This window comes from Glossina fuscipes, unplaced genomic scaffold (genome assembly GCF_014805625.2).
Source record: "Glossina fuscipes isolate IAEA_lab_2018 unplaced genomic scaffold, Yale_Gfus_2 1, whole genome shotgun sequence".
Lineage (NCBI taxonomy): Eukaryota > Metazoa > Arthropoda > Insecta > Diptera > Glossinidae > Glossina > Glossina fuscipes.
Window position 1 is genome coordinate 10,702,928 of NW_023998415.1, and position 24,077 is coordinate 10,727,004.

The window sequence follows — 24,077 nt, forward strand, 5'->3', positions numbered from 1 at the left end:
AAAAAATGATTACGAGATGAGACAATGTGATGAAGAAACCAAAAAAAAAAAGAAGAAAAACACAATTGCGAATTTTAATTCAAAACTAATCTTAAATACGATAAAAAAAACATTTTTTTTGTTTTTTTTTTTTTTTTTTTGTTTTCATTTCAAACGTCATTACATTTGAGCTTAAAGTTGCGTTATCAGAGTATGAAGCGAACGAAAATGAATACGAATAAGTTGTCAGTGCGTCTGTTGATTTTATATGAGTTATCAGTGTGTTGTTGTCGTCAACTTATTTTACACAATTTTCTGACTCATGAATTTGTCTAAATGAATGAAAACATTCCATTTCATTATTGCATCGGTTCGGAGAGTATTTTTAACAAGTACATGTACAAGTTGGCATTATAAACATGCAAGCCAAGCAACGGTAACGCTTTGCATCGTACAATTGCAGTCTTTTTTATACTTTAGTTTAACTGCTTTTCTTGCTTTATTTTCTTCTTTTTCTTTTTTTTTTTTTTTTTTTTTTTTCATTATTCAATTCAATTATTTATGTATGTATTTTAGCTTTAACGTATTTTTAAACATTTTGTACATTATTTTAATTTATGCACACATTTCGCTTTTAAATATCAAATCAGTATCAGATATAAACTGAAAGGTAAACAAAAATTTCAATTAAATTTCGATTAATTACTTCTTAACCATTGTTCACCGAGCAGTATTTTTAGCAGGAAAGACTTATATTTAAAACTTTCTCACTGGTTCACTGGATAAGGGAAAATATTAAGAGAATTTTGAAAAACTTCCACCCTTATGAGTAAGAGAAACCATTGCAAACAATCCTAGGGTTCGCGGATTCTCTTAGTATTCCTTTTGCTTCTTTCTTTTTTTCTATTTTTCTTTAAAATTTGTCATGACCCTTGAAATACACTAATTTCGAGAATACATTCGCCGATTGATATAAATTCTTGGCCTTGATATAAATACTTGCCCTTGAAACCCATTAACAGGCGATAGTCGCCGGGATTTAGACCTAGAACGGAGCTGTGACAACCATCGACTTGTGACTTATGTGTTTGCATCTGCGATAACCAACCAAATACGATACCCACACTGCGATCAACTTTTTCATGCTTAAAACTTAACTCAATCTATGACTAACGCATTCTTCGGCGGCTTCTGCCACCGCGCTAATCTCAATTCGAGGGCCGGTCAGCATCAGATTGCGAACTTGTCTAAAATTTTTCCGTACCAAAAGATGATCTTTCGACAAGAACCTAACAACTCAATCACAGCCTTTTAGTGGATATAGCGCAGCGGCAGGAGACATGCTCCGGATATCGCTTCCTAGAGTAAATTTATCAAGCAACACTACTCAAACGTTACTTTTGGTCTTTAAAGAGACGATTTTCAGTTGCTTTTTCTGCTTCTTTATGATTTTTTAACTACAAGCCGGCATAATCCCCTAAATGAAGCATTTGCGTGCGGTAGCTGGTGCAACATATAATTATTAACTTGAGTATGTGACAATCCGCCTGAGCAGCCGAAGGCTAGGAATCTCGACTAGCAAGTCAATGGTCGTGGGTTTGAATCTCAAGTGCGGTAGAGTTTTTAATAAAAGCCGTTTGCCTCAGATGTTAGTGCTTTAAGAGTTTAGTCTTAGGATTTATTTCTCTGGCGAAATTAATAACAATAATAATAATAACCTTAGTGTATAAGTATTCTAGAATATAGGCTTAGACAATGAGATGGATGGCAACCGTTGGGAGAGAAAATTAATAATAAGATGGAACTAGGGAAAATTATTGTAACAACAAATCAAAGAAAAATATTTAACATCTGCACATTACTAATCCTGTAGTGGTCCTAAACTGAGAAAATGACAAAAATTTTATATCAAAAATTTCTCTTTAACTAAAGTAAGTCTTGCTTGCGTCCTACGGCGAGCGATCTCTTTGAGAACAAACCAAACAAATCAAAGGCCACGATAAGCGACCTGGAAATAGGAGACAAAAGACATCAAAATGACTGCATTTTTTTTTTTTTTCTAAATAATATATAAATTAAAATAAATAATTTAGTCAACATTTTATAGGTTAACTAAGCTTATACGAACAACAAAACCATTATTATATGCTGTACGGTTTTTCTAATATCATAATTATGCAAGACTTTGCAAAGGCCGATGTGTACATAATATATATATTATATATCTATGTATGTGTACGAATAAATGTACTTGTGTAGGCCGTTAACAGAACTGAACGATCATTTCTTCTTTTAGTGTAAGTCGTTTAATTATTAAAAGAGAAATTTTTTTTCTGCAATCGCTCTTAACAATTGGCTCATTAGTTACACTACCAAATTAGTTAACCAGTAAACTAGTTAGTAAAAATTTTGATTATTTTTCATTATCAACAAGAAACGAGCGGGTAATAATGTTTTAAATATTGCGTGAATGCTTATCATTTGTTTTTGTCAAAGAGAAAGCCGCTGACGACAGTTCCATATTGCAATCCATCGATTTTTTTGAAGAAATTAATAAAATGGATGGTAGCCACTTTCGTGAATGGCCGCAAAACGCTAATCAACTTGTCGAGACGAAGTTCATAGTCTGGCTCAGAAAATGCGAAAAGTATCAATGGATATTCTACTGAAAAATATAAAAAAAAATTATATACGTCTTTGACTTGAACAAACTAGAATGTACTATAATGGGCGTGGACTAATTTTTTTCTATTTTCAGAACGCCCAGGAGGATTTCGGATAGAGCCATCTTTTATTATCGATCACAATTCACAATCAGTTTCTAAATCGATCCAAGTTTATTAGCCTGTCTGTGCATTTAGTTTTCTTGTGATCTACCTAAAGGTTGCAAATTCTTGAGCTATTTTCAAGAGGTTTAGTATACCGATAGGTTTTGTCCTCAGACCACTCTTTTGATTACTTGCCGCCACGTAATATAATGCGTTATTTGGAAAAGTCTTTATACGAGTAACTATATTAAGCAAAGTGATGTAGGGTATTTAATGTTGAAACGTGACCTACTATAATATTTTTTACTTATTATAGAACAAAAGCGAAAATTTACATCGTGTACATCTCCTCTTCATGTTGGATTTGAGAGACCTATCCTTGCGACCGGCTTGGGGCATTTTCAAACCCTTTGCAAATTAGAATGCGAACAGAAGGAAAAAATCATATTGATATAGAGGTTGTTACCAAAATCTATGCAAAATTGAAATTTGCCGCCAATTATGCGGGAAGGTATTGGCAGCTCGAAAAAATAAAAAAAATAAAAAAAAGGAAGCGATTTGACAGCTAATAGTTTAGGATTAGTAAAAATGGAGTATTACACGAAAGATGAACGATATTTCATTGTTGAACAGATCAGTTCAAATACAATTAAAGTTTAGCCGTATTTTTTCGAAAATGAGGGCTAGAGTCAAGCCTATAATTGTTACTGATGCTCGATATCCTGCTATGATAACCTGATTCTTTCCATCTAATTTGGATGATATTGAGGTCGAAGACGATGATACAATTCAATTGCTGCATGAGACATTTCCCGGTCGTGCACTATCCATCGTTTCGATGATCAAAATTTCGATAAAAGAATATGCCAGTATATGCCAGCAAAGTCTTGGAAGCTATTTGCTCGAAGCGCTACTCCACACAACACACTGTCCTATCTACCTTGTGATTTAATAAAAATATTACAGTTAAAAAAAAACGTAGCTCTATTTTTTATTTAATTCAAGTCTTGCCTCCATTTTGCGACAACCTGCACTATCACATTGCAGACAAGTTACCGCTTTTTACCATTTTGCTTCCGGTTGCTATAGCGTCGCCCATAGAATATACATTCAAACTATGGCTATAGGTTTGTTTAGTGTGGTTAGTGAGCAACAAGCAAAAAACATTCTTTTTCTGTACGGAGCGATGTCCATGAGACCCATGATCCATTTATACCACTTTCAATGTTAACCTGCGTCCAAAAACTTTTAACGTCTTCGCCAAATTCAAAGCCAGTCGCTTTATTTTTGCGGCCAGAAGAACCGGCTTACAGCCGACATTACACAGTCAGACAGTTGGACGGTGGTTAATCCGATTCCGAGAACTTGTTACAAATCAAAGATGTATGTACTTTATGTGGCCGCTGGGTATTGCAAACGTTTTAACAAAACGAACATACCGACATTTTTCGGTTGTTGCGTATCTTATATCGTATATTTCTTTTATTAAAAGTTTAATATTTCTAAAAAAAAAAAAATCCCTTATGTATCGTATGTGTATGTATAACATACATTTATGCGAATGTGTGTCGCCGATATAAACACATTCATTGGCTTCTCTAATATTTTTTTTTTTTTTAAATGTTTTTTTTCTGTTTTGTGTGTAGAAATACTTTTATTTTTGCGCGAAAAACCATTATCAGCACGTGACAGCAGCATGCGTGACAATTGTTACGAAGAATTGCTAGTCGACGCAATGGCTATGCGTAACACAGGAATTATTATTTGCTTTAAGAGTAAGTGATATACTGCGGTATACTTATGCAAGAGGATAGATAGTCTTTCGTCTAAACTTCTATTGGATAGAGACAGAGGTCTACCGAATGTCCAAGACTATATAAATTGATTTGAAACTCATATTCCTTATGGTGTTTCTAATGCGTAATGCATGTAAGTGTTACAAGCATGATAATTCCATTTTTCGTTAATAAGCACAACAAATTTTCCTATAAAACATATATACTGCACTACTAAGTTTAAACGAAAGAAGCGAATTTGCTGAAGACATGGGTGAAGATAGGTGTCTCCCCGTCATCTTCCGGTATTATTATTGGAAAATGATATGATAATAGATTTATTCTATTATAAAGAGACAAGGAAATCATTTTCATGTTGATTGGAAAGTTTTACCGCATCCCGTTTATTGCCTCTTCCGATTACCGATGCAATCATATTCACCATGTCATTTACTCATAAAAGTTGAACATGTCCGAAAATGAGTCAATGAGTATGAGAATAGTACCTAGGTATCTAACGTGAGTGGATCCATAAGCCACACCATAAATGGCAAAAAAGCTAAACTTTATACCGGAACAAATTTATTTTCACACCTAATAAAAATGAATCTTAACCCGTCAGCTGATATGCTTAAAATTGACAAAAGCCAAATAAAATTTTTACAAATCGCTTCGTTTAAGTCATATAAACTTTTGCAATTTTTTTCCCTTTTGTAATTTCAATCACTTGAGAAATAATAGCTTGAATTTGAAGTTCTTTCCGCAAAAAAAAAAAAAAAAAATAATTTCAAAAAAAAAAAAAAAAAAAAAAAAAAAAAAAAAAAAAAAAAAAATAAAGACAGATAACTCGAATCAGAAGAGCCAGCAAGCACCTGTTCAGCATATTGAGAAAAGTAGTAGCAGTAGTAGTAGCCAAGTGAAGTGTTTCAAGCAGCCGCCAAGATATGTAATACTACGAACAGTAAGTCTGGACAGAAGCATTTGAAATTAATTATTTAAAACATTTGCGCTCACGTACAAAGACAACACTTATAAGAGACACAATAAAATTTCCATTCACGCTATTAAATAATCGCGTAACAATACTATTGAGTTACATATCGCTTGAAACATCAGTTACCTAAATGACATATGTCATTTTACTGCCCAGATTTACTTACAGATTTTTTGAGTTTTGAAAAAAACTAAATAAATAAATAAAGTAAAAAAATCGTATCTTTCAACTAAAGAGAAGATTTTTTGCATTCATATCAAATTTTTTGTCTTATTTTTACCTTTTCCTAAAAACTTGCTATTATGTCAATGCTATGCTATGTAATCAATATTGTCTTTTCTCTCCCCCTCCGCCCCCTACTCCTCTATGAGGAACATATGGCAGAGAGAAGCTTGTAATTGAACGATGCTATGCTCGCGTTACTCGTTACACCTTTCAATAAGCTCTACTAGCTCTACTCTCTTCTCGCCGTCTTAGATGTTTGCCAGCTAGCCATCTGTATGCTAGTCATAGTTAAATAATTCTTACTTAGCCGATCTTTCGAATAGTGTTGCATTGAATTGATTTATCGGCGGACTGCTTTGCTAGCTTGTCATAAAAACTTTCTTAAATCCTCGCTCCTCACTACATGTACAATTAAAAATATCGTGTATGGAGTTGGAGTGACGGCTATTGATCAAATTCGTTCACAAGTGAATAAAAATGTATTTTTGATAACATGTTCACACAATTCTAAATGAAATATATTTTCAACTAAACAATTATATGTAGGCAAATTTTAGATTAATTCATTTACCATAAATAAAGCCCCAAAAAAAAAAAAATATATATATATATATATATAAAATTTCTATCTATTCTACAGTAGGCGAGGATTATAATGATTTTTTCTATTAATTCAGAAATTGTATGATGTCCACAGTTAATATTCGCTATGAAAGAACCCTACACATAAACGTTGAATACACTACTTCTTGCAATTATTTTCCCAAAATTCCTTACACGACTCCACTATAATCCCGATTGCATATAATACAAACCAAGCATTCAACACTATTTTCCTCGTAATAGAGTAAAACTCTTTGCTTATTTTTCTGATTAGATACAAAAATTTATGTATAGACAGACGATAGCCCCAACTGTGATTTGATATAGGGGGGGCGGTCGCAGTTAGAAAAACTCATTTTTATCTCAAAGACCATGATATCCATGATATCTATTTCTCGTTATAAAGTAATAAAAATTGGACTTTTTTTGTTGAAAAAAATAGATCCATGCATTCCAAAACTTGTCATAGTTAATTTTTTATTATTATTATGAAAAATTAAGCTTTTCTCTCATATTAATTATGACTTTTTCTTACGCAGCAGTTGTGCAATGCAGTAGTGGAACGCTTTACAAAAAATGGGCATATCGCTTGCGATATTGCTTTATATCATATTCATATGATGAAATATTAATTAATAATAATATTCCGTGAGTTTGATATAATAACTTTTTCAATATCTGCATGTTGATGAATATAATAGAAATATCTGAGCAGACATCAGACGCAAGCTTGAATCGATGAATCGAAATCAATCTGAAACGATCGGAATAATATACTAAGAGCTAGATCTATCTATATTATATCTAATACGTCTGATAGGTATAACACGATGGCAGGGTATTGATTTTAAACGAGACTGTTATGGATATGGTCACGAGAGGAAATTACGCTTGAAACTAATATTTTATCTTATTTGCTTATTTGCTTCTTTTTTTTTTTTTTTTTTTTTTGAAGATAATAGACCAAAATATTATATGTATATATGTATGTATAGTCAAAATCAAGTCCGATAATTTGAAGGACTTAAGGTTTAGATCAAATTGAATTAGTTTTGTAAAGGTACGTATATACGTACATAGAAACATATATATGCATATATATATATATGAATTTTGTTATCGAAATTTTTTCTTAGCCCAAATATGAGATTTTTTTTTTTTTTTTTTCTGATTTAATCATAAATAATTTTCGTAAAAACAAACGCGATATATATTAATAATAAATGCGACCATTAATACCTAATAAAACAATACAAGTGTAGACATTTTCTAATCCATATACGGAGATTTCATTATCATCTTTAACCAACCACCAGATAGTGTAGCGTATTAATCCTCTTAAGCTGTTTATTCTGGTTTCTCTCATTGATAACAAAAATATTGTTCACAGGTATTGTTTGTTCGTTTTCTTGTCTTTTTATTTTATTTTATTTTATATTATTTTTTTTTGTTTTTGCATTTTTTGTAGTTATTAAGTATTATAATACAACAACAATAACAATAAAAACAATCATACGATCATATTTTATTATGAAAGCAACAAGCGACGTGTACAATGGTCTAAGAAAGAGAGCAAAAGAGGCAAAGAAGGAAAATGTGAAGGAGAAAATTACTTAAAATTATTTGATTAGTTTTTATGTTCCGTCCTAACTGTCCGTCCATAAATATCACTTTTATATCCACTACCGGCAAATGAGTGTATACTATATTTGTTCACACGTTTGTTACCATCACAAAAATAACGCGTCCGAGACTAGATTTTTGTGCATGGTTCTTACTCATATATTCTTAGTTTTATTCTATTTATACTATTGCCTAACAATCCGATATTAATGGGAATAACATACTGCCACAAGCAATCATCTACTCGGTAAGGATAAAATTGCAATTTCCAATTTATTGTAATAAATATTACCGTAATATATAGAGGGACTGTCAGTACTTCTGATTTCTCTATTGGCACGCCCAATAATTAACAGTTTTTATACCCATAAAAAAAAAAAATATATAAGAATCATCCTCAAATCTGACGATTCATAGGTAACATACCTACATGTAGGAATATACGAACTACACTGCTGCTTGCCTGATGAAATGCTGTCCCGCAAACATGCAAACTACTGGAACTTGCAATAGACATTATTGAACGGAAGGCGTAGGAAAGCCTTGATCGGTCCATTGATTCGACATAATTATCTTTCTGAGATAGCTGAGATTTCTTCCAACTCTACATATATATATATATATATATTCTATTTATTTATTAATTTTTTTCTTTTCAATACACACTAACGAAAAATTAGGCATGTATTCATTTTGTCAAAACATACACCACAACGCCCAGAAAGGAGGAGCCTTCAAAGAGATTACAAAATATATATTATGTATTCCTGATCATTAACAAATTATAAATCGATCCAGGCATGTTTGTGGGTAAAAATTGTACCCATTGCAAAAATGAAATATCGATTTGTAATTTAGCAAAAACATTTGATATTCTTGTATGGGTTAAGTATTTAAAAGTGGTCCACCAAATCGCTCAAAAGGCACATCTGCACTACACAACTTGAACTTAAAATAACTTTGATTTCGAAGATAAAAGAAAAAATGATTTTTTCTTTACTTAATACTCGGAAACTATAACAAGTACGACGGTAAAAATTTTCATATTGCGGATGATTCTAGAGTATGTCTATCGGGACTAAAATGGAAAAAATCGTCTACGTACACGTAATTTTTTTTTTTTTTTTTTTTATATATGAAGTTGATGGGTATTAAAAGATTCGGCCAAAACCTTATTTGTTGTTTTTTTTTTTTTTTTTTTTTTTTTTTGGTGTGGTTTACTGGATCTTATGATATATTTCACATTTTGTCTTTTGCTTGTTTTACTTTTGTCTCCAGAACCGATAACATAAAGGCAAGCACAGGCTAGTTATTTAAATCGACAATAATAATACACATATACACATACATTATCACAAACATATTTAGAAAAATGTAGCCGCCGTTGCTCTATACATAAGCTACTATCTCTCTATGGTATACTATTATTAGTTAATGGTTGGCCTGTCTCTCTCTCTCTCTCTCTCTCTCTCTCTCTCTCTCTGTCCCTGTCTCCTTATCTACCTATCTCTCTTTATCTTTCTCTCTCTCTCTCTCTCTCTATCCCTCTCTCACACCTTCTCTGAGTAGAATATCGTGGTCGTCAATGGTGATCGAATAATAACAAGAGTATTATTTTATACGGAGTCGGACACTGAGTACGGTTGTTACTACGCGCTCGATCTTTATATAGTACACGTACGACTCTCGCCTGTTGTTCTGTTCAATTTTTATACATTTTTTTATTTTTACTTTTTTTTATTTTTTTTCTTTTTTTTTTTTTTGTTTTTTCTTAAATTTTTTTTTTTTTTTTTTGTTTTCTATAAATTTTTATTAATTTATTTGTATTTCTGTTACTTTCGTATTGAAAGCAAAAATTATTGCCTGCCTGTGTATATATAAAAAGAGTTTTCCTATAAAGCGATTTACAAACGAAACTAAATCAGTTACAACTAAAAAGTCTTGCGGTCTAGATCTAACAAATCAGACTCTCACATATGGGCAAATAGTTTAAATTATTGCTAAAAGGAATCAAATATAATTAATTTGCCTTCGGAATTCTTCAAGGAATTTGCAGAAGAATATAATAATCAAAAATAAATTAAATATAAATATATATATATATATATATATAAATAAAAGAGTAAATATATAAGTAAAAGTAAAACGTGTTAAGAAATTTTATGAATACTAAGAGCAAAAAGGCAAGCGCAGCAAACAAAAAAACAAAAAAGTCAAAGTAAAGCGCAAACTGTTAGCAAAATAAATTATACCGTTTGTTAAAGAGCGCGTGTATTTTACATATTTTTAAAAGAAGAAAAAAAAAAAATTTCGGCAGCAACATTAAACGCTTTATCAGTATAATAATGAATTCGACTATCGGTCTTAGTGTAGCTCGCACAACTAGTAATGGTTGTGCGTCTTCTTTGATTGGTGTAGCCGGTACTTGCCATGCGGTTGGCATGCATAACGGCAGCGTGGATAATCAACAAAAATGTAGAAATGTGGAATTGGCGGCCAAAATTATCGAACAAACGAATATTGTTTGCTTTGATGTCGATTCGACTGTGATACGCGAAGAAGGCATCGACGAGTTGGCCGATTTTTGCGGTAAAGGCTCTGAAGTCGCTCGTGTAACCAAAGATGCTATGGCTGGCACTATGACATTTCAGGACGCATTAAAAATGCGTTTGGATATTATTCAACCAAGTCAAAAGCAAATTTCAGACTTTTTAAGAGAACGTCCCAGCACATTAAGCCGTAATATTAAACGTTTTATCCAGCATTTACAGTCGAAAGGTAAAGAAATCTACCTAATATCTGGGGGCTTTCATAGTCTAATCGAACCGGTGGCCATTGAGTTGGGCATTTCGTTAAAGAACATTTATGCGAATAAATTGATGTTTTTCTATAACGGCGATTATGCGGACTTTGATGCCAGTCAACCTACGTCAAGGTCGGGCGGTAAAGCAGAGGCTATTGCCAATATAAGGCAAATGTATCCAAAAGATACTTTGGTTACTATGATCGGTGACGGTGCCACAGATCTGGAAGCGGTACCTCCAGCTAATTATTTTATCGGTTTTGGCGGCAATGTTTTGCGTCCAGAAGTACAAAAGCGTGCTCAGTATTATATAACCGATTTTGAACAGCTTATGTAAAATCTTATATATTAGCTGCGCTATCCATCTCCTTTCTTCCCCCCCCTCCTCCTCCTTCTCCCTGTCTTACTCCTCTTCCCTGCTTCTGAGCCCGACTATATAAGAGAAAGAATAATTATTAACTTAAAAAAAAAAAAAAAGTGCACATAAGAACGCGTCCATGCCACTCCCACCACACACACTTTCTTCGCCAGAAAACCAGCTACAACTTTTATTTATAATTTTAGTATTTTTCTGTTTTTCTTGTAAGAGAGCCTAGCCTTTATTATTAAACTTATTATTTATTTTTTTATTTTTTTTTTTATTCGCATGGTCGCCCCCGTGTTCTGTTAACATATGCGTTTGATAAAAGCATGTATATAATTTAATTTATAGTTAATTGTTTTAATTCTTTTTTCTGTTTTTTGTTTTTTTGGTTTTTTTTTTTTTTTTTTCATCTATTGTGCCTGCAACAGTTACTAGTTTTAGTTAGCAAATGTTTTACAATTAATTTTGAAATATTCAAATATATATATATATATAATTCGGAATTTATAAACAAAACAATTTGAAATAAAGTGGAAACAGCAATTACTTGAAAATTAAAAATTCAATAATAATTATGTGTAGTTTTTGTTTAAGACGAGAAAAAAAAAAAATAAATAAATAAATAAATAAATAAAAATTATATCTAAGACAACAACCTCGTAGAAACCTAACGAAGAATATGAATGAATACTCGAGACTTTTTACCAGAGACGCAAAACGTTTACAAGAAAGTATAGAGCGCAACACAACAAAGACAAGCCCATTAACAATACACACAGAGAGAGAGAGAGAATGCAGATGATTCTTAGGTTAACCCATTACATTCAGCCACGTTTAACCCTTAACAATTGATTAATGTTACCGAAGTGACGCCACTCGTAACTTTGTTTTTCGAGCAAATTGACAAACAACAAATATATCTATAGAATATATAAAAAAGCTTTCGCAAATGTCTCTCTCTTAAGTTACGATCAATCTCTATTGAAAAAAGGGAATCCTATCCTGATCGTAGGCATACTTCCCGGATTCTCTAAGCTATAAATATAACAAAAGCCAAGAGAAATTCATCTTAATGCACTTGATTGGCTATATGTATATGTTCCGATCGCATTTAAATATATGCGGTTGTACAAAAATGCCGCTTAAAATGAATTAAATCTTTTGATTGATCGACATTAAGCATTTTTTGACTACAAATGTTTGGCATTGTCTAAGATATGTTTATCTATTATCTACTATATCCAGATATTTCTCGTTACGCGTCGATCAACTTCACTCATAATCTTTAGTTGGTCATGACCAAAGGTATTTGGCCTATTAGATCGCGATAGAGCTTCGAAAAACGTTTTTCTCATATTCGTTCTGCTACAGCATTTGTTCCATACACGGCACATATTCCTCTATGTGCTTCGGCAGCGCACAAGTCTGCTCTAGATAACTATATATATATATATATTATCTATATATATTATATATATATTATATATATATATATATATATTTATCTATAACCTTAATTATGTAGATGCTTCAAAAAGTTATTCTAACTTTGGCGTTGAGAAACACCGCAAGAACTTTCCGAGATTTTTATGAAAAAAATGTTTATTGTATTTTAAAAGAATATTTTATCTAAAGAATTGCCCGACGTTATCCCTACACATTCTTCTCACCCCTCTGAGCACACGCCGGGAAAGGATAACCGGGGTTTTAAGGCTATTATCTCAAGAATGCAACCGTTGCTCAAACAAACGAAAAAGGCAATCAGCCGTATCCTGAGCAACATCACGGAGACGGCAAAAAACAGTTGTTGTAGGCATTTTTTTTTTTTTTTTTTAGTTCTTATTTTATAATAAAATTAATATTCGAGAGTTTTATGGCGAAAATTGCTCCGGTATAGTGAATTTCATACAAAGCAAATAAAAGAAAAAAAAAAACGAAAATTTGCAACAAAAAGATAATCACAACCTATTGTATATGAGAGTAGTGAAGGGTCACAACACAAGGAATACGGCTGCATAGCTCAAAGTTGATTGTAGTAAGTAATACCTAGTGACAGCACGGCTCAGTTTTGTGCTGCTTACATTTTCTCGATAATTTTTTTGCAATACGTGATCGGGCGTCGTCATGCTGAAAGATCAATCGACAATTCGCTTTGTACATTTCAGCCTTTTTTGCTTAATTCATTGACTCAATTGTATTGTTGGAAAAGTTCTTCAGAAGATCTTCAGATACTATATCCAAACATTTCTCTTAATTACCGAATGGGAAACATGTTTGGCATTACCCTCAACTTCAATGACTCTAACGTGAATTTTGCTGCTCTAAATATTGTATCAGAAAATAAAGTCATCTGTCATCTGTCATCTGTCATCTAATATTTATTTTTTTCGCGCCGAATTTAATTTACTTCAAGCTCAAAAAGCGTACGTTTTATACACTTTAAGGCGATTATTAATACTTTTGCGTAACGGATACAGACAGATAATGCGTTCACATGTGCAAGTCCCCAATTTATACTTATGCTCGAGTTACTTTATCGTAACAAGTTCAATAAAGTAGTTCAACTATTCATTCAATTAATCTTTCATCCGCCTGCTACTTGATACGTATGTATATCAAATCTCAAAATGGCGACATGTCTCGACCGCATTTGTTGAAAGAAACCTCAAAAATCCTCAAGAGCAGCTAATATAGAATTAAAATTTTCTTTACCTTCATCCTCAGGTAAATCACGTAATCAGTTTACTACGCTATTTTAATTTACCTTTAACAACCTCACAGATCAAGTATAACCTTTATGTTGATCTTGCTTCTGGAGCCTTGTAATTGAAGCTTGCGAAACACGAAAAAGAGAAATTTGAATCGTTCCATGTGAACCGAAAATTATGCATAGATCAAGAACATACGTTCATCAGAATTGTGTTTGACGTAAGCTTGACATGGCAGTGCTCTTGTGATTAAATTGAAGATGTTCTTAACTTACTTTGTTGTGTTACTTCTAACTGGGGCCCAACATACCGGATATGCGGACTGCGAAACCATAACTTTGTTGAAAGTGAAAATCGATAAGATACGCTCCTAATGAAGAACTCTACGCCCGCGCATTACAACTAATAGAATTAATAGAACAAATAGATCAAATCGATATAACTCTCGACTAGATTAAGATCTCCTTTTGTTTTTCAAATACCAAAATGTATTAAAGGCAGCGATCATTAGAAGGCTCCAAAAGCAAGCCGAATGAGCATAAACTCTACCTTGTTATTGTATCTGATGTACTTTTACGGCGTATGGCTTTAGAAAGTGGAGCATGATTTTTAAGTCTACATAACAATTATCCATTATTTGATTTTAAATACCTAGTTATATGCAATACACACACGTACATACATAGCCGTACGCGTCTATATGCATACTATTTTTTTTTTTTTTTTTACATTAATTTTAAAGTTAAAAGTTGTTAAGTTAAATTTTTGAAGAAAAAAAAATTGTGAAATTTTCTCTAGGGTGGACGCAATTTCCTATATATGTATAATAACCCCTATCGTTAAACCATAAATCAACACACATAGCACAGACGATAGAAAATTTGAATTACGTGCAGCATTCCATTTCTTTTAATAAACAAATGCTTAACAAGCAATTGAATCCTTTATTATATGTTAAGTATTTAGTTAAATATTTCGCTTTTTATGATTTGCTAGCAACATTTTCATGTAAAAAAAAAAAAAAAAAAGTACTTGGATTTTCACGTGTCTACTACTTCTACTACTGCTAGAGCAGAGGCAAAAACTCAACCTGTCAAGCCCATTAGAAAATGAAATAAGAAAGGAAGAAACCTTGTAACATAAATGCGCCATTCATCGGCTTAAAGATATATATGAGAAAAATGACATGAATCTCAAATTTTACAAAATCTGTAAAGTACATTTCGAAAACATTGAAAAGTATTATCATGTTTTTCTATTCCTTCAATGCTGAAGCATCCTTATTATCGAAAACATTTCGACAAGCCCGAGTAACCCATAATAACAAAAACAAGAGAACGATGTTTTAAAATTTATAGCCGATAGTTTGTCAAAGTGGTTCCCAAATTCATTTAAAAGAGAATCATAGCTTTTGCTTAAAAATTTACATTGTTGTAGAATGTTTTAGCACAGCAGATGACTCAACTGGCTCTATGTATAATAATTAACAAATAATAATAGTAGAAGCAGAACGATTTTTAAGAGTGTAAAATATAATTTATATAACGTACATCTCCTTAACATCTTACTTTTATTATTACTTTCCCTTAATATTAAAACCATTATATTAAGTCAACAGTATATGTGCTTATGACTTAATTAAAACTATTAACAATACACTGCTGCATTATATTTAATGTGATATATAGAAAGAAAAAAAATCTCACATAAAAAATGAATAACTGATGAGATCATCATCGTTTACGGAAATAAGAAATGAATTAAATATTAAAAAATATAAGCATAATTATAAAACACGTACACGCGGTTAAAGATTACCTTCGCGGAAAAATGGCCATAAATGGTGAAGACAACAATGTAAATAAATTAACACTAAATGTATACATTCGCAATATATAGGCGCAATATTTTTATATACATAGATTGTGTTTGAAGTTGAAACTTACCTTTCTTGATATTTGCTGCCGGAGAATTAAACAAAAGGAAAAAAAAAACAGTGCGTAGGTAGGATGCTAACAACAACGATGCCTGGCAGTAACAATGCTCGGCTAGGCGTCAAGTTTGTATATTAACAGGATAACTTGTGATGATAGAAAAAAAAGAGGATGGATGCTAAAAGTTGCCTTATCCTTTTTGCATAGATGATATGAAGGGTGAATGTAGTTGAGTTCTTTGCTCTTTTATCGATTGGAATTTTATCTTGTTTGTATAATAAAACCCGAATAGCATGGAAAAAAGCGTTTAAATTTTTCAAATCTACCGAAATGAAAATGAAAAGAAAATAATGTTAGGAAAACTGATTAGAAAATGATATTTGAAAAAAATTGAAAATATTCTCTTTATATATACATCTATATATATATATATAAAGGGGCAGAAGAAAGCAAGGTAGTCTGTTTTCTTTTTTTCTTTTTTTTTACTGTTTTGATAAAGGTACGCAGAGTACTATAGCGTAGTAACTTAATAATAAAAAAAAAAAAAAAAAATTAACAGTTGGGGAAATCCTTTGAAGCGTGAAATATTTTGCAAACTATAGAATACTCCGCTGACGGTTGTTTTGTCTTAAATTTTTTTTTTTTTTTATAAAAACTCACGACTTTTATTTTTTCTAATACTTTATATAGAAGACGAATTGTAACAGTTACCCGCATAGAATCACATCCGTAACGTCTGGTTAATTTGTAACAACTAAATTATGTGGCTGCGCTACTCTTGCGCATTTTTACTATTTTAACAAAAATGTATATACATTGATTTGTGGAGTGCTCGTCGTTGCCACGATAAGTTTTTATGCATAATATATCTAGTCTCTTTGTTCAGATAAGCTGGCTGAATGCTTAAACACGAACTGTTGTCATCCATGAAAAGCTCCCATTCCCGCTCTTCGGCAAGTGAAGTATACATACATATATATGCGCACTTACAACTATTTTTTTTTTATTATTTTTTTTTGTTCTAAACGGTATAATTTCCTTGAAGTTTGCTAACAGTTACTCCGACGCTTGATTGTAATGCTTGTAAGCTATTATAGATTTGTTGCATGGCAGGCGATGGTTTATTATTATATTACCTCTTATTTTTACAAAGTCACAAATTTCGTTCCGCTTCAATTAGTCAAATATTTAAAAGAAATCCTTTTTTGCGCTCATTGATAACATAAATTTTCTAATAATTTGCTTAAATTTAATTGTTTTTATTTAACTTTTTTATTTTATATACAGAGTGGGTAAATTTTTGCGTACAAAATATAAATTTTATTTAAACAGCTGTTCAATAGATTATGTTTAGAAAATGGAAAGACGGGGATATTGCGAGAAATATAATTAATATAGAAACGATGTAATCGTATTCGTATTTTATAAGCCCGTTTTTAATATTTATTTGTTTATTTTATGTATGTTTGGCAACAATAGTTGAAATAGAAATAAAGATATCAAAAACAGGACTGTTAAAAAATTTTTAAATGTGAAAAGTAAATGATGATAACGCACTCGTATTGTCTGCTCGTTACAAAGAAAAACAAGACGATACCATTACGTACGCTTGCTATACTTACACTGAGAGGAGAGCAGCAAGCATGGCGAGAACTGTTTCACAGGAACCCTGGATCATTTTTTTTTCATACATTACATTCACTCAGCTTAATTTGCAGATTAATTGCCTTAAATTTAAAACAAAGCTTTTCGTAAATATTCTTCAACCTTGTCTGCAAATTTAAAAGGTTCTGCCACTTCATCTAAATTACTATCGCAATTATTAGATTGAAGGAAATTTCCTGCCAAAATTCGATTTTTCCGAATTAGGACTGACCAAAACACATAAATAAAAGCACCGCAGAAGGAAACGGGAAAATTTGAGACCGTACTAACACTACTATGAAACCTCAAGCCCATACGAAGTATTCATGATGTTGGGAAAAAAAAAAACAAATGAGATAGTTATGAGAAAAGTTGCTGCAAGTCTAATGACTGGTCTTACTAGAAATATGCAAAAATGGAAAGAGGCAGAAAATATAAGACACTACATAGAAGAACTACTCTCTTAAAATAATGGAATTTCTTCACATTATTGCATTTGGCTAAACATTTCTAATATGATCTGCGAATTAAAATTTACAAAACTGGAAAAAAATATTTTCTTATTTATTGAAGTGTAAACAGGCGTCATAAAAAAAAAAGAAAAATTTATCTTAATTTTGGACCAAAGGGATACCTCACGATAAGGAAATGTAAAACGATTAATTAACAAATTTCGCTTCTGCGATTGAGTTAGTATTACCGTAGATTACCGTAGTTTTGTATCATAGGCCCCACTCCGTCACATATTAGATTGGTGGTGGTAGAGAGTGCTTGGGAATCGATAGACAAATTTTCAGTTTCGCTTTTTGAAATAATCACTTTTTCGTTTTGTCGACCATGAGGAGCAAACCAAAAGCAATTTGAATAATTATTGAGAATTCATATGCATTTCTTTGAACAACAAAATGCTCTTAAGGCTGTCCGTTATCTTGCTGCAAAATAGACGGTCTAATGAGTACAACCTAACTGAACCCAGCCTAAGTGTTTATATTATTGAACTATTACTTCCCACATCCGAAAAATAACACAATGATCAAGAAAAGGCTAACGAATCATAATATTTGCTCTAATCGTTGCTGCAAAACGGCCGTTCAAGGAACAATGGACAATTCAGTCTCACCTTACAGTACCGTTACGATAGAAAAAATATATATACATATGCATAAATATGGAGCAACCGATCGTTATTTATCTATAGAGTCAAACGGTTCTTAAATTTCATTATGATGATGCTGATGGAATGTTGTAGTGATGATTAATTTGAGTTAATTTGTGGCCTTTTTCAAAGAGAATGAGTTTCTGAAACACGATATAGTTATTGAAAATTATATCAGTCATTTTGTTATCTTCTCATCATAGGTTATTCGATTCTTTTCTCAAATATAATTCATGATTAAAACACTACTCACTAGCATTTCACATGGGTTTACCCATTCACCGCTGTCCTAACAAAAATCAACCGAAATTAATCTCTTGTTTCTTCTTGTTATATTTTAACTTTTACTATTCTGGGCAGTGTTTGAAGACGAATTGCAAGAAGGTAAAATATAACAATTCATCTTCAAAATACTGTTCAGAATAGGAAATTACTCTAATAATGCATATAAAATTTAAAAAAATTTCAGTTTCTGCGATTGAAATTATTGGTTGATGGAGTGGTTAATTGTAAGCCACGTATATTATGGAAATCGAGAAGTTTTAACATTTCCTTAGTCTCTGGATCAACTTCAATAATGTCCTGCTCTAAGGCGGAAACAGCGGGCACATAATTATCGCGACGTTCACGTTCTTCTTCTTGAAGTTTTATAGATATGCCACGAACCTGGGAATGGCGTAGACGTCCCATCAAATGGGTAACATAGCTTTCAGAAGTTAAATAAAAAAACAAAAATAATGCTTATACTTTTAAAATATTCTATTAGTTATGATTAAACTTACCCAGCAATTTTATTTCGCAGCGGCTTTGTTGGTATTATTGCGACTTCCTCACAAATTCTTTTATTGGTGTGGAAATCCAATGTAAGCCTCGTGTAATATTTTTCAATAATTACCTTAGCGGCCTTTTTCACTGTCTTAGTTCTTACACGACCCTTTTATTTACATAATATAAGTTATTAGAGGGGAAGAAAAAAAACAAGCAAAACCGAAAATTAACATCGCCTTTATCATTCATAACATATTTTGATAATTCGCAATTGAATAAAATTTCGAATAAATTCATTGAATATGTATTTTTATACTTCAATGACAATGATTTTTTAAGATAAATTTCCTCAAAATTCAACAAACAAACCTACCATGGCGAACGTATTTAGCGGAAAAGAAGAATAATATAAGAATGATGCCAGATCATTTAGATTGTTCCACTTTTATAATATATTAAAATTAATTTCGGGGAAAAATGTCAAACGCAATTCATCAATGTTTAGCTTTTGTATATATTAAAATGGATTACCAACAGATTTGTATTTGGGATGCATTATCGTTTTTCACCTATCTTATGATTATGAGTTAAATATGGTTTTGATTAAACAGGGACTGTTTTCGTCGAAACAATTAAAGAAACTGTAATAATACAGTGAAGGTTTAGAAAACGCTTTATATTTTAAATAAATACACCATTTTTGACATATATGTATAATTTTATTTTTGACATATCTATTTTTGAATTATGATTTATTAATTTGGGGGGCTCACAGAAGAGATTATCATATCACATGTTGCTAAGTAACGAAATGTTTTTATTTAGATGAATATTGCATGTGTATTAATATAATCAAAAGAGTTTAGCAAATTTCATTAGCTCCTATTCTATTCATCACGATGTCTCTTCAAAATCATAAATTAAATAACAACAATGCGAGCGAGAATATGTCACAAACGCCGTCATCGAATGAAAGCAATCTGTTAGAGAAGGAAATTAATTTGAATGACTTTTTGGATTTTTTAAATTTATCTTGTCATGTAAATGACATGATTTCTGAAAATAGTGAATTTCAGCAGCAACAACAAACGCAAGCGAAAAACGACGCAAGTCAATTGACCAAATTGTCAGGGCGGCCATCGAATAAATCTCTTAATATTGAGAAGACGCTAGACTTCGACAAATTGAAGAAGAATCGCTTATTAAACGATTTATACGGAGGTCAGCGTAATGCCCGAACAATCGCTGACAATTATATCAACGGTGCTAGCACCCATGGTACATGTAGTAATCGCGCTTGTATTAATAGTGTTGCAACCAGTAGTGGAACTGCTGGTCAAAATTGTAATTGTAGTACTAAATACTCTGGCCAATCTCGGGTATGTGGGCGTACGGTTAAATCTCCAACAAATGTAGCTGATGGAAATTTACAATCAAAATTAAATGACAAGTTAGACACCATACTCAACGAGGGTATGCTTGATTCTGTGCTACCTTTCATTTGCCCGATTCCACTTCCGAACAATTATACAAACCGTTTAAAGCCTAAAGGCAAAAGTGACAGAGACAAATCCCTCCTCACGTCGGTGACAGTGCTTCCAGGTGGGAGCGAGGGATCCACATCGGAATTAAATTTAGCGATCGATTCGCCAAAGTCCAGAAATGCAAAGCGGAAAACGAGCGCATCACTCAGTAAACCAGAAAGTCCATCGAAGGAGTAAGTTTTAATTAAATGCATTTTATTAAGTTTTCTTTGATGGTGATTGCATTGATTGATCTTGTAGAGCGGAGGTTATTATCCATGTGTGCGATGAAGTAAAAAACACATCCAGGGACTTTGCGTGCCCTCAGACCTTGCTCATTAGTAAGATGGGCTATTTTGCCAATGTCACGGCTGGCCAAAATTTAGACGATATAGACATTTCCGTTCACTGCGATATACAGATATTCGATTGGCTTATGAAATGGATGAAATTTTCCGCCGAACCCCTCACTTCAAATTCAACATCCCCCAACGATAATATCAGACCATTCGAAAGTCAACCGCAACTAAGCCTAGCTAATGTAGTGCCCATATTGGTGTCGGCTAGTTTTTTACAGGTACTTCGACATATTTCAAAGAAATATACATAATCTTAATCGACCACCTTATATCAACGATATATGTATTCGTTCGTATATTATAATAAGATGGAACCTTTATTGTTGGACTGCTTGAGCTATTGTCACGCCAATTTAGATGAGGTGGTGAAGGCGAGTCATAACTTGTCGTGTTTAAATGATACGATAGTGACGCGCTTGGCAGCTATGTTTACTAATGTCGAATTGGAAATGGTTCAAGACAAAAAGGAGCGTTTAGCCCCGCGTCTGTGGATTAAGCTTATACAAAGCCTTTGTGAGAGCGAACCGGAAGCTTTAAGGGGTCATCACTATACATTGGCCGGTCTATTTCGCTGTACAAAGTATTTATATGAATTTTTTGCATATGAATTTTATGTTGCATAAAATATTTTAGATGTCATAAATATTTAACCAATACGATGAAATCTTATGTAAGCTGTATACCAAGCAATGTGCGCTTGAATCGTTGGGGTCAAGTTATAAGCCATCATACACGTGATTCTAGTTGGGATTTAAGCTCTTACATAACCCAATTGTTTAAGGAAGTGAAATCGTGGAGATTAGTTTATTGGAAATTATGGGGTCATGCCCACTATTTGTATTGTTGTCTTTGCGAAACATATTTTCCCGTTCATCAGGTTTCCGCTTTTAGAAAAATGATTTAAATATGATTTTAAATGATAAACTTCGAATCGACTTTTAGATGTGCTGGTGTCGTTATCATCCCGAATCGCCCATTTTTCTTGGACCTATTGTTGAAGGTCGTATGAGTGGTCCAGCTGGACGTTACGCTTGCTGTGGTCAACAAGTTTTTCGTTTCGAGACTTTAATAACACAAAATGTTTGTTCCTTTAAATCTTTTTTATTAGGGTTGAGGGAGTATTTTCTTCTTCTTCCTCCTCTTTTTTCCTTTTTAATAGGGTTGCCAATTTCGCGATCATAGCGTGTTGGTCGAAACTGACCGTGAACGTTCTATACTTGCTATATATCAATTGGCTTCTGAAAACTGCGCTTTAGGTGATCATCCGCCTTGGAAGTTAAAGGAAATCGCTGCGACCGGGCAATGTGAACCACGTTGGGTGGGAATGTCGTTATTGCCGCAACGTCGTCGCCAGGGGTTACTGCCTACTTTAAATCCCGCTGGTAACTCTTTAATATAAATCTTATAAATAACATTTTTATCACCCTCTACCATATCATCTAGGATCTAATTCCCATTTATTTCGGCGCGCAACGGCTTCAAACTTTTTTTTTGATTCTAGCACCGAATCGGAAAGTCTAGACTCCAACGAGCAGCAGCAATTGAAAAAGAAACAAACAGATCAACGAAGTCATCTAAGTAGCTTGTCTACCATCTCTTCAACAAGTAGCGATGGCTACGAATCATCAGATACTTCGAAAGGACAAAAGCTAGGGAACTTTAAATCAGGAAAGAAAAAGTAAGTTCTTTTAGATTTGAAACCCTACAATACTAGAGATGAAGAACCCCTTTGTGTTCGTATTTTACGCCCATCATAGGGAACGAAACTTCCAATCAATTCGATTATATTTGTTTATTGTCTCTGTTTTCGTTTAAGTGGAAAAACGAAATCGCGTTTCGAATTGTCGCTAATTCTTACTTATAGCGGAACGGCATATAGGCACCAATCCGTTGAGGAGAAAAAATCAAGTTCACGTTTCTTGCAAATTTCTTCGGACAATCCTTGATTTAGATATACGAAATAGTTATATATCGCGAGTCGGAGTTAAATTATAAACCTAGTTTTCTTGACATTAACACTAGGCACTGACACTAACAGCCTTGACCAGAATCAGAATGTTCACAATGTTCTGACCCATAGTTTCTTTTGCGATATTCTCGCCGCAAATAGCATTTCAGAAGTTCGCGATGCGTTTTTCTCTTTTTGGAAACGAAAAAGTGAAACGCAATTAAATAAACGAGAATTCATCGAATGTTGATTAAAAAAAAAAAAGTACAGGTTCCATGTCCCATGGGTTCATTCCTTTGATTTAGTTGTGATATTCTATTTGCGTGAACAAGTCGAATGTATTGTCGACTCTTAAGCTTCTCTCTATTTTTTGTTGTCTTGGTTTATGTTTTCATTGCGATTCGTGTAATAGCAAAAGTTCTGAACTATCTGGTCGCCAATGGTCCGGTGAATTGTCTGCACGCAGCAATCAAGATCATCAACGCGAATATGAGGAGAAAGTTATGAAACAACTTATGGATCTTGTGGAAAAGAAAACTAATACAGAAGCGAAACAGAATTATGTCGTAAAACCATTAGGCGGTACTTATATACGGTTAGAGCAAGATTGGAAAGATAGCGTTAAACAACGTATGGGAGCATTGGGTGTTAGCGCCAGCTCAGTAGCATTTGGCATTTGTGGCAGCAGCTCGAGTAGCACTTCACTGGCACTAAAACCGTCAAGGTCGAAAAACTCAGCTCTAAGTTCTGCAAGTCAAGCAAGTGGTATTACATATTACGATCGTACAAATCAACAGTAATTTCTTTTTCTTTTTTTTTTCTTTTGTTTTTGTTTATTATATATTTTATACAGATTCTTTTTTTAGATATACATACACTAAATAAAAATTGTAGTAAAAAAAA

At 32.7% G+C, this 24,077-nt stretch overlaps 4 protein-coding genes across 7 annotated transcripts in view; 2 read left to right on the forward strand and 2 right to left on the reverse strand.

Moving 5' to 3' along the window:
• The window catches only part of LOC119632459 (alpha-tubulin N-acetyltransferase 1), a 48,323-nt gene extending 31,291 nt beyond the window's left edge, over positions 1 to 17,032 (reverse strand). Inside the window, exons 1-2 of one of the 4 annotated variants that reach the window (XM_038025374.1) lie at positions 16,913 to 17,032; positions 15,789 to 16,098 (exon numbers count right to left, since the gene is read on the reverse strand). The gene's annotated coding sequence lies outside the window, so the exon portion shown is untranslated. Of the gene's footprint in view, positions 1 to 15,788; positions 16,099 to 16,436; positions 16,877 to 16,912 lie in introns of those variants that run through there. The other 3 variants (XM_038025376.1, XM_038025375.1, XM_038025377.1) reach the window with 3 other exon arrangements.
• On the forward strand, positions 10,147 to 11,254 carry LOC119632460 (phosphoserine phosphatase). Its single transcript, XM_038025379.1, has one exon. It carries the CDS (start codon positions 10,313 to 10,315, stop codon positions 11,105 to 11,107), a length of 795 nt encoding a protein of 264 aa, XP_037881307.1. The 5' UTR covers positions 10,147 to 10,312; the 3' UTR covers positions 11,108 to 11,254.
• Positions 17,033 to 19,005: 1,973 nt separating the features above from the next.
• LOC119631637 (40S ribosomal protein S17) lies at positions 19,006 to 19,801 on the reverse strand. Its single transcript, XM_038024020.1, has 3 exons — positions 19,718 to 19,801; positions 19,359 to 19,510; positions 19,006 to 19,282 (listed from the first exon to the last, which is right to left on the reverse strand). Exons 1-3 carry the CDS (start codon positions 19,718 to 19,720, stop codon positions 19,042 to 19,044), a joined length of 396 nt encoding a protein of 131 aa, XP_037879948.1. The 5' UTR covers positions 19,721 to 19,801; the 3' UTR covers positions 19,006 to 19,041.
• A 442-nt stretch (positions 19,802 to 20,243) lies between these two features.
• On the forward strand, positions 20,244 to 23,974 carry LOC119632350 (uncharacterized protein KIAA1841 homolog). Its single transcript, XM_038025209.1, has 8 exons — positions 20,244 to 21,061; positions 21,129 to 21,444; positions 21,535 to 21,806; positions 21,860 to 22,103; positions 22,169 to 22,306; positions 22,386 to 22,608; positions 22,670 to 22,904; positions 23,587 to 23,974. Exons 1-8 carry the CDS (start codon positions 20,244 to 20,246, stop codon positions 23,972 to 23,974), a joined length of 2,634 nt encoding a protein of 877 aa, XP_037881137.1.
• Positions 23,975 to 24,077: the final 103 nt, after the last annotated feature.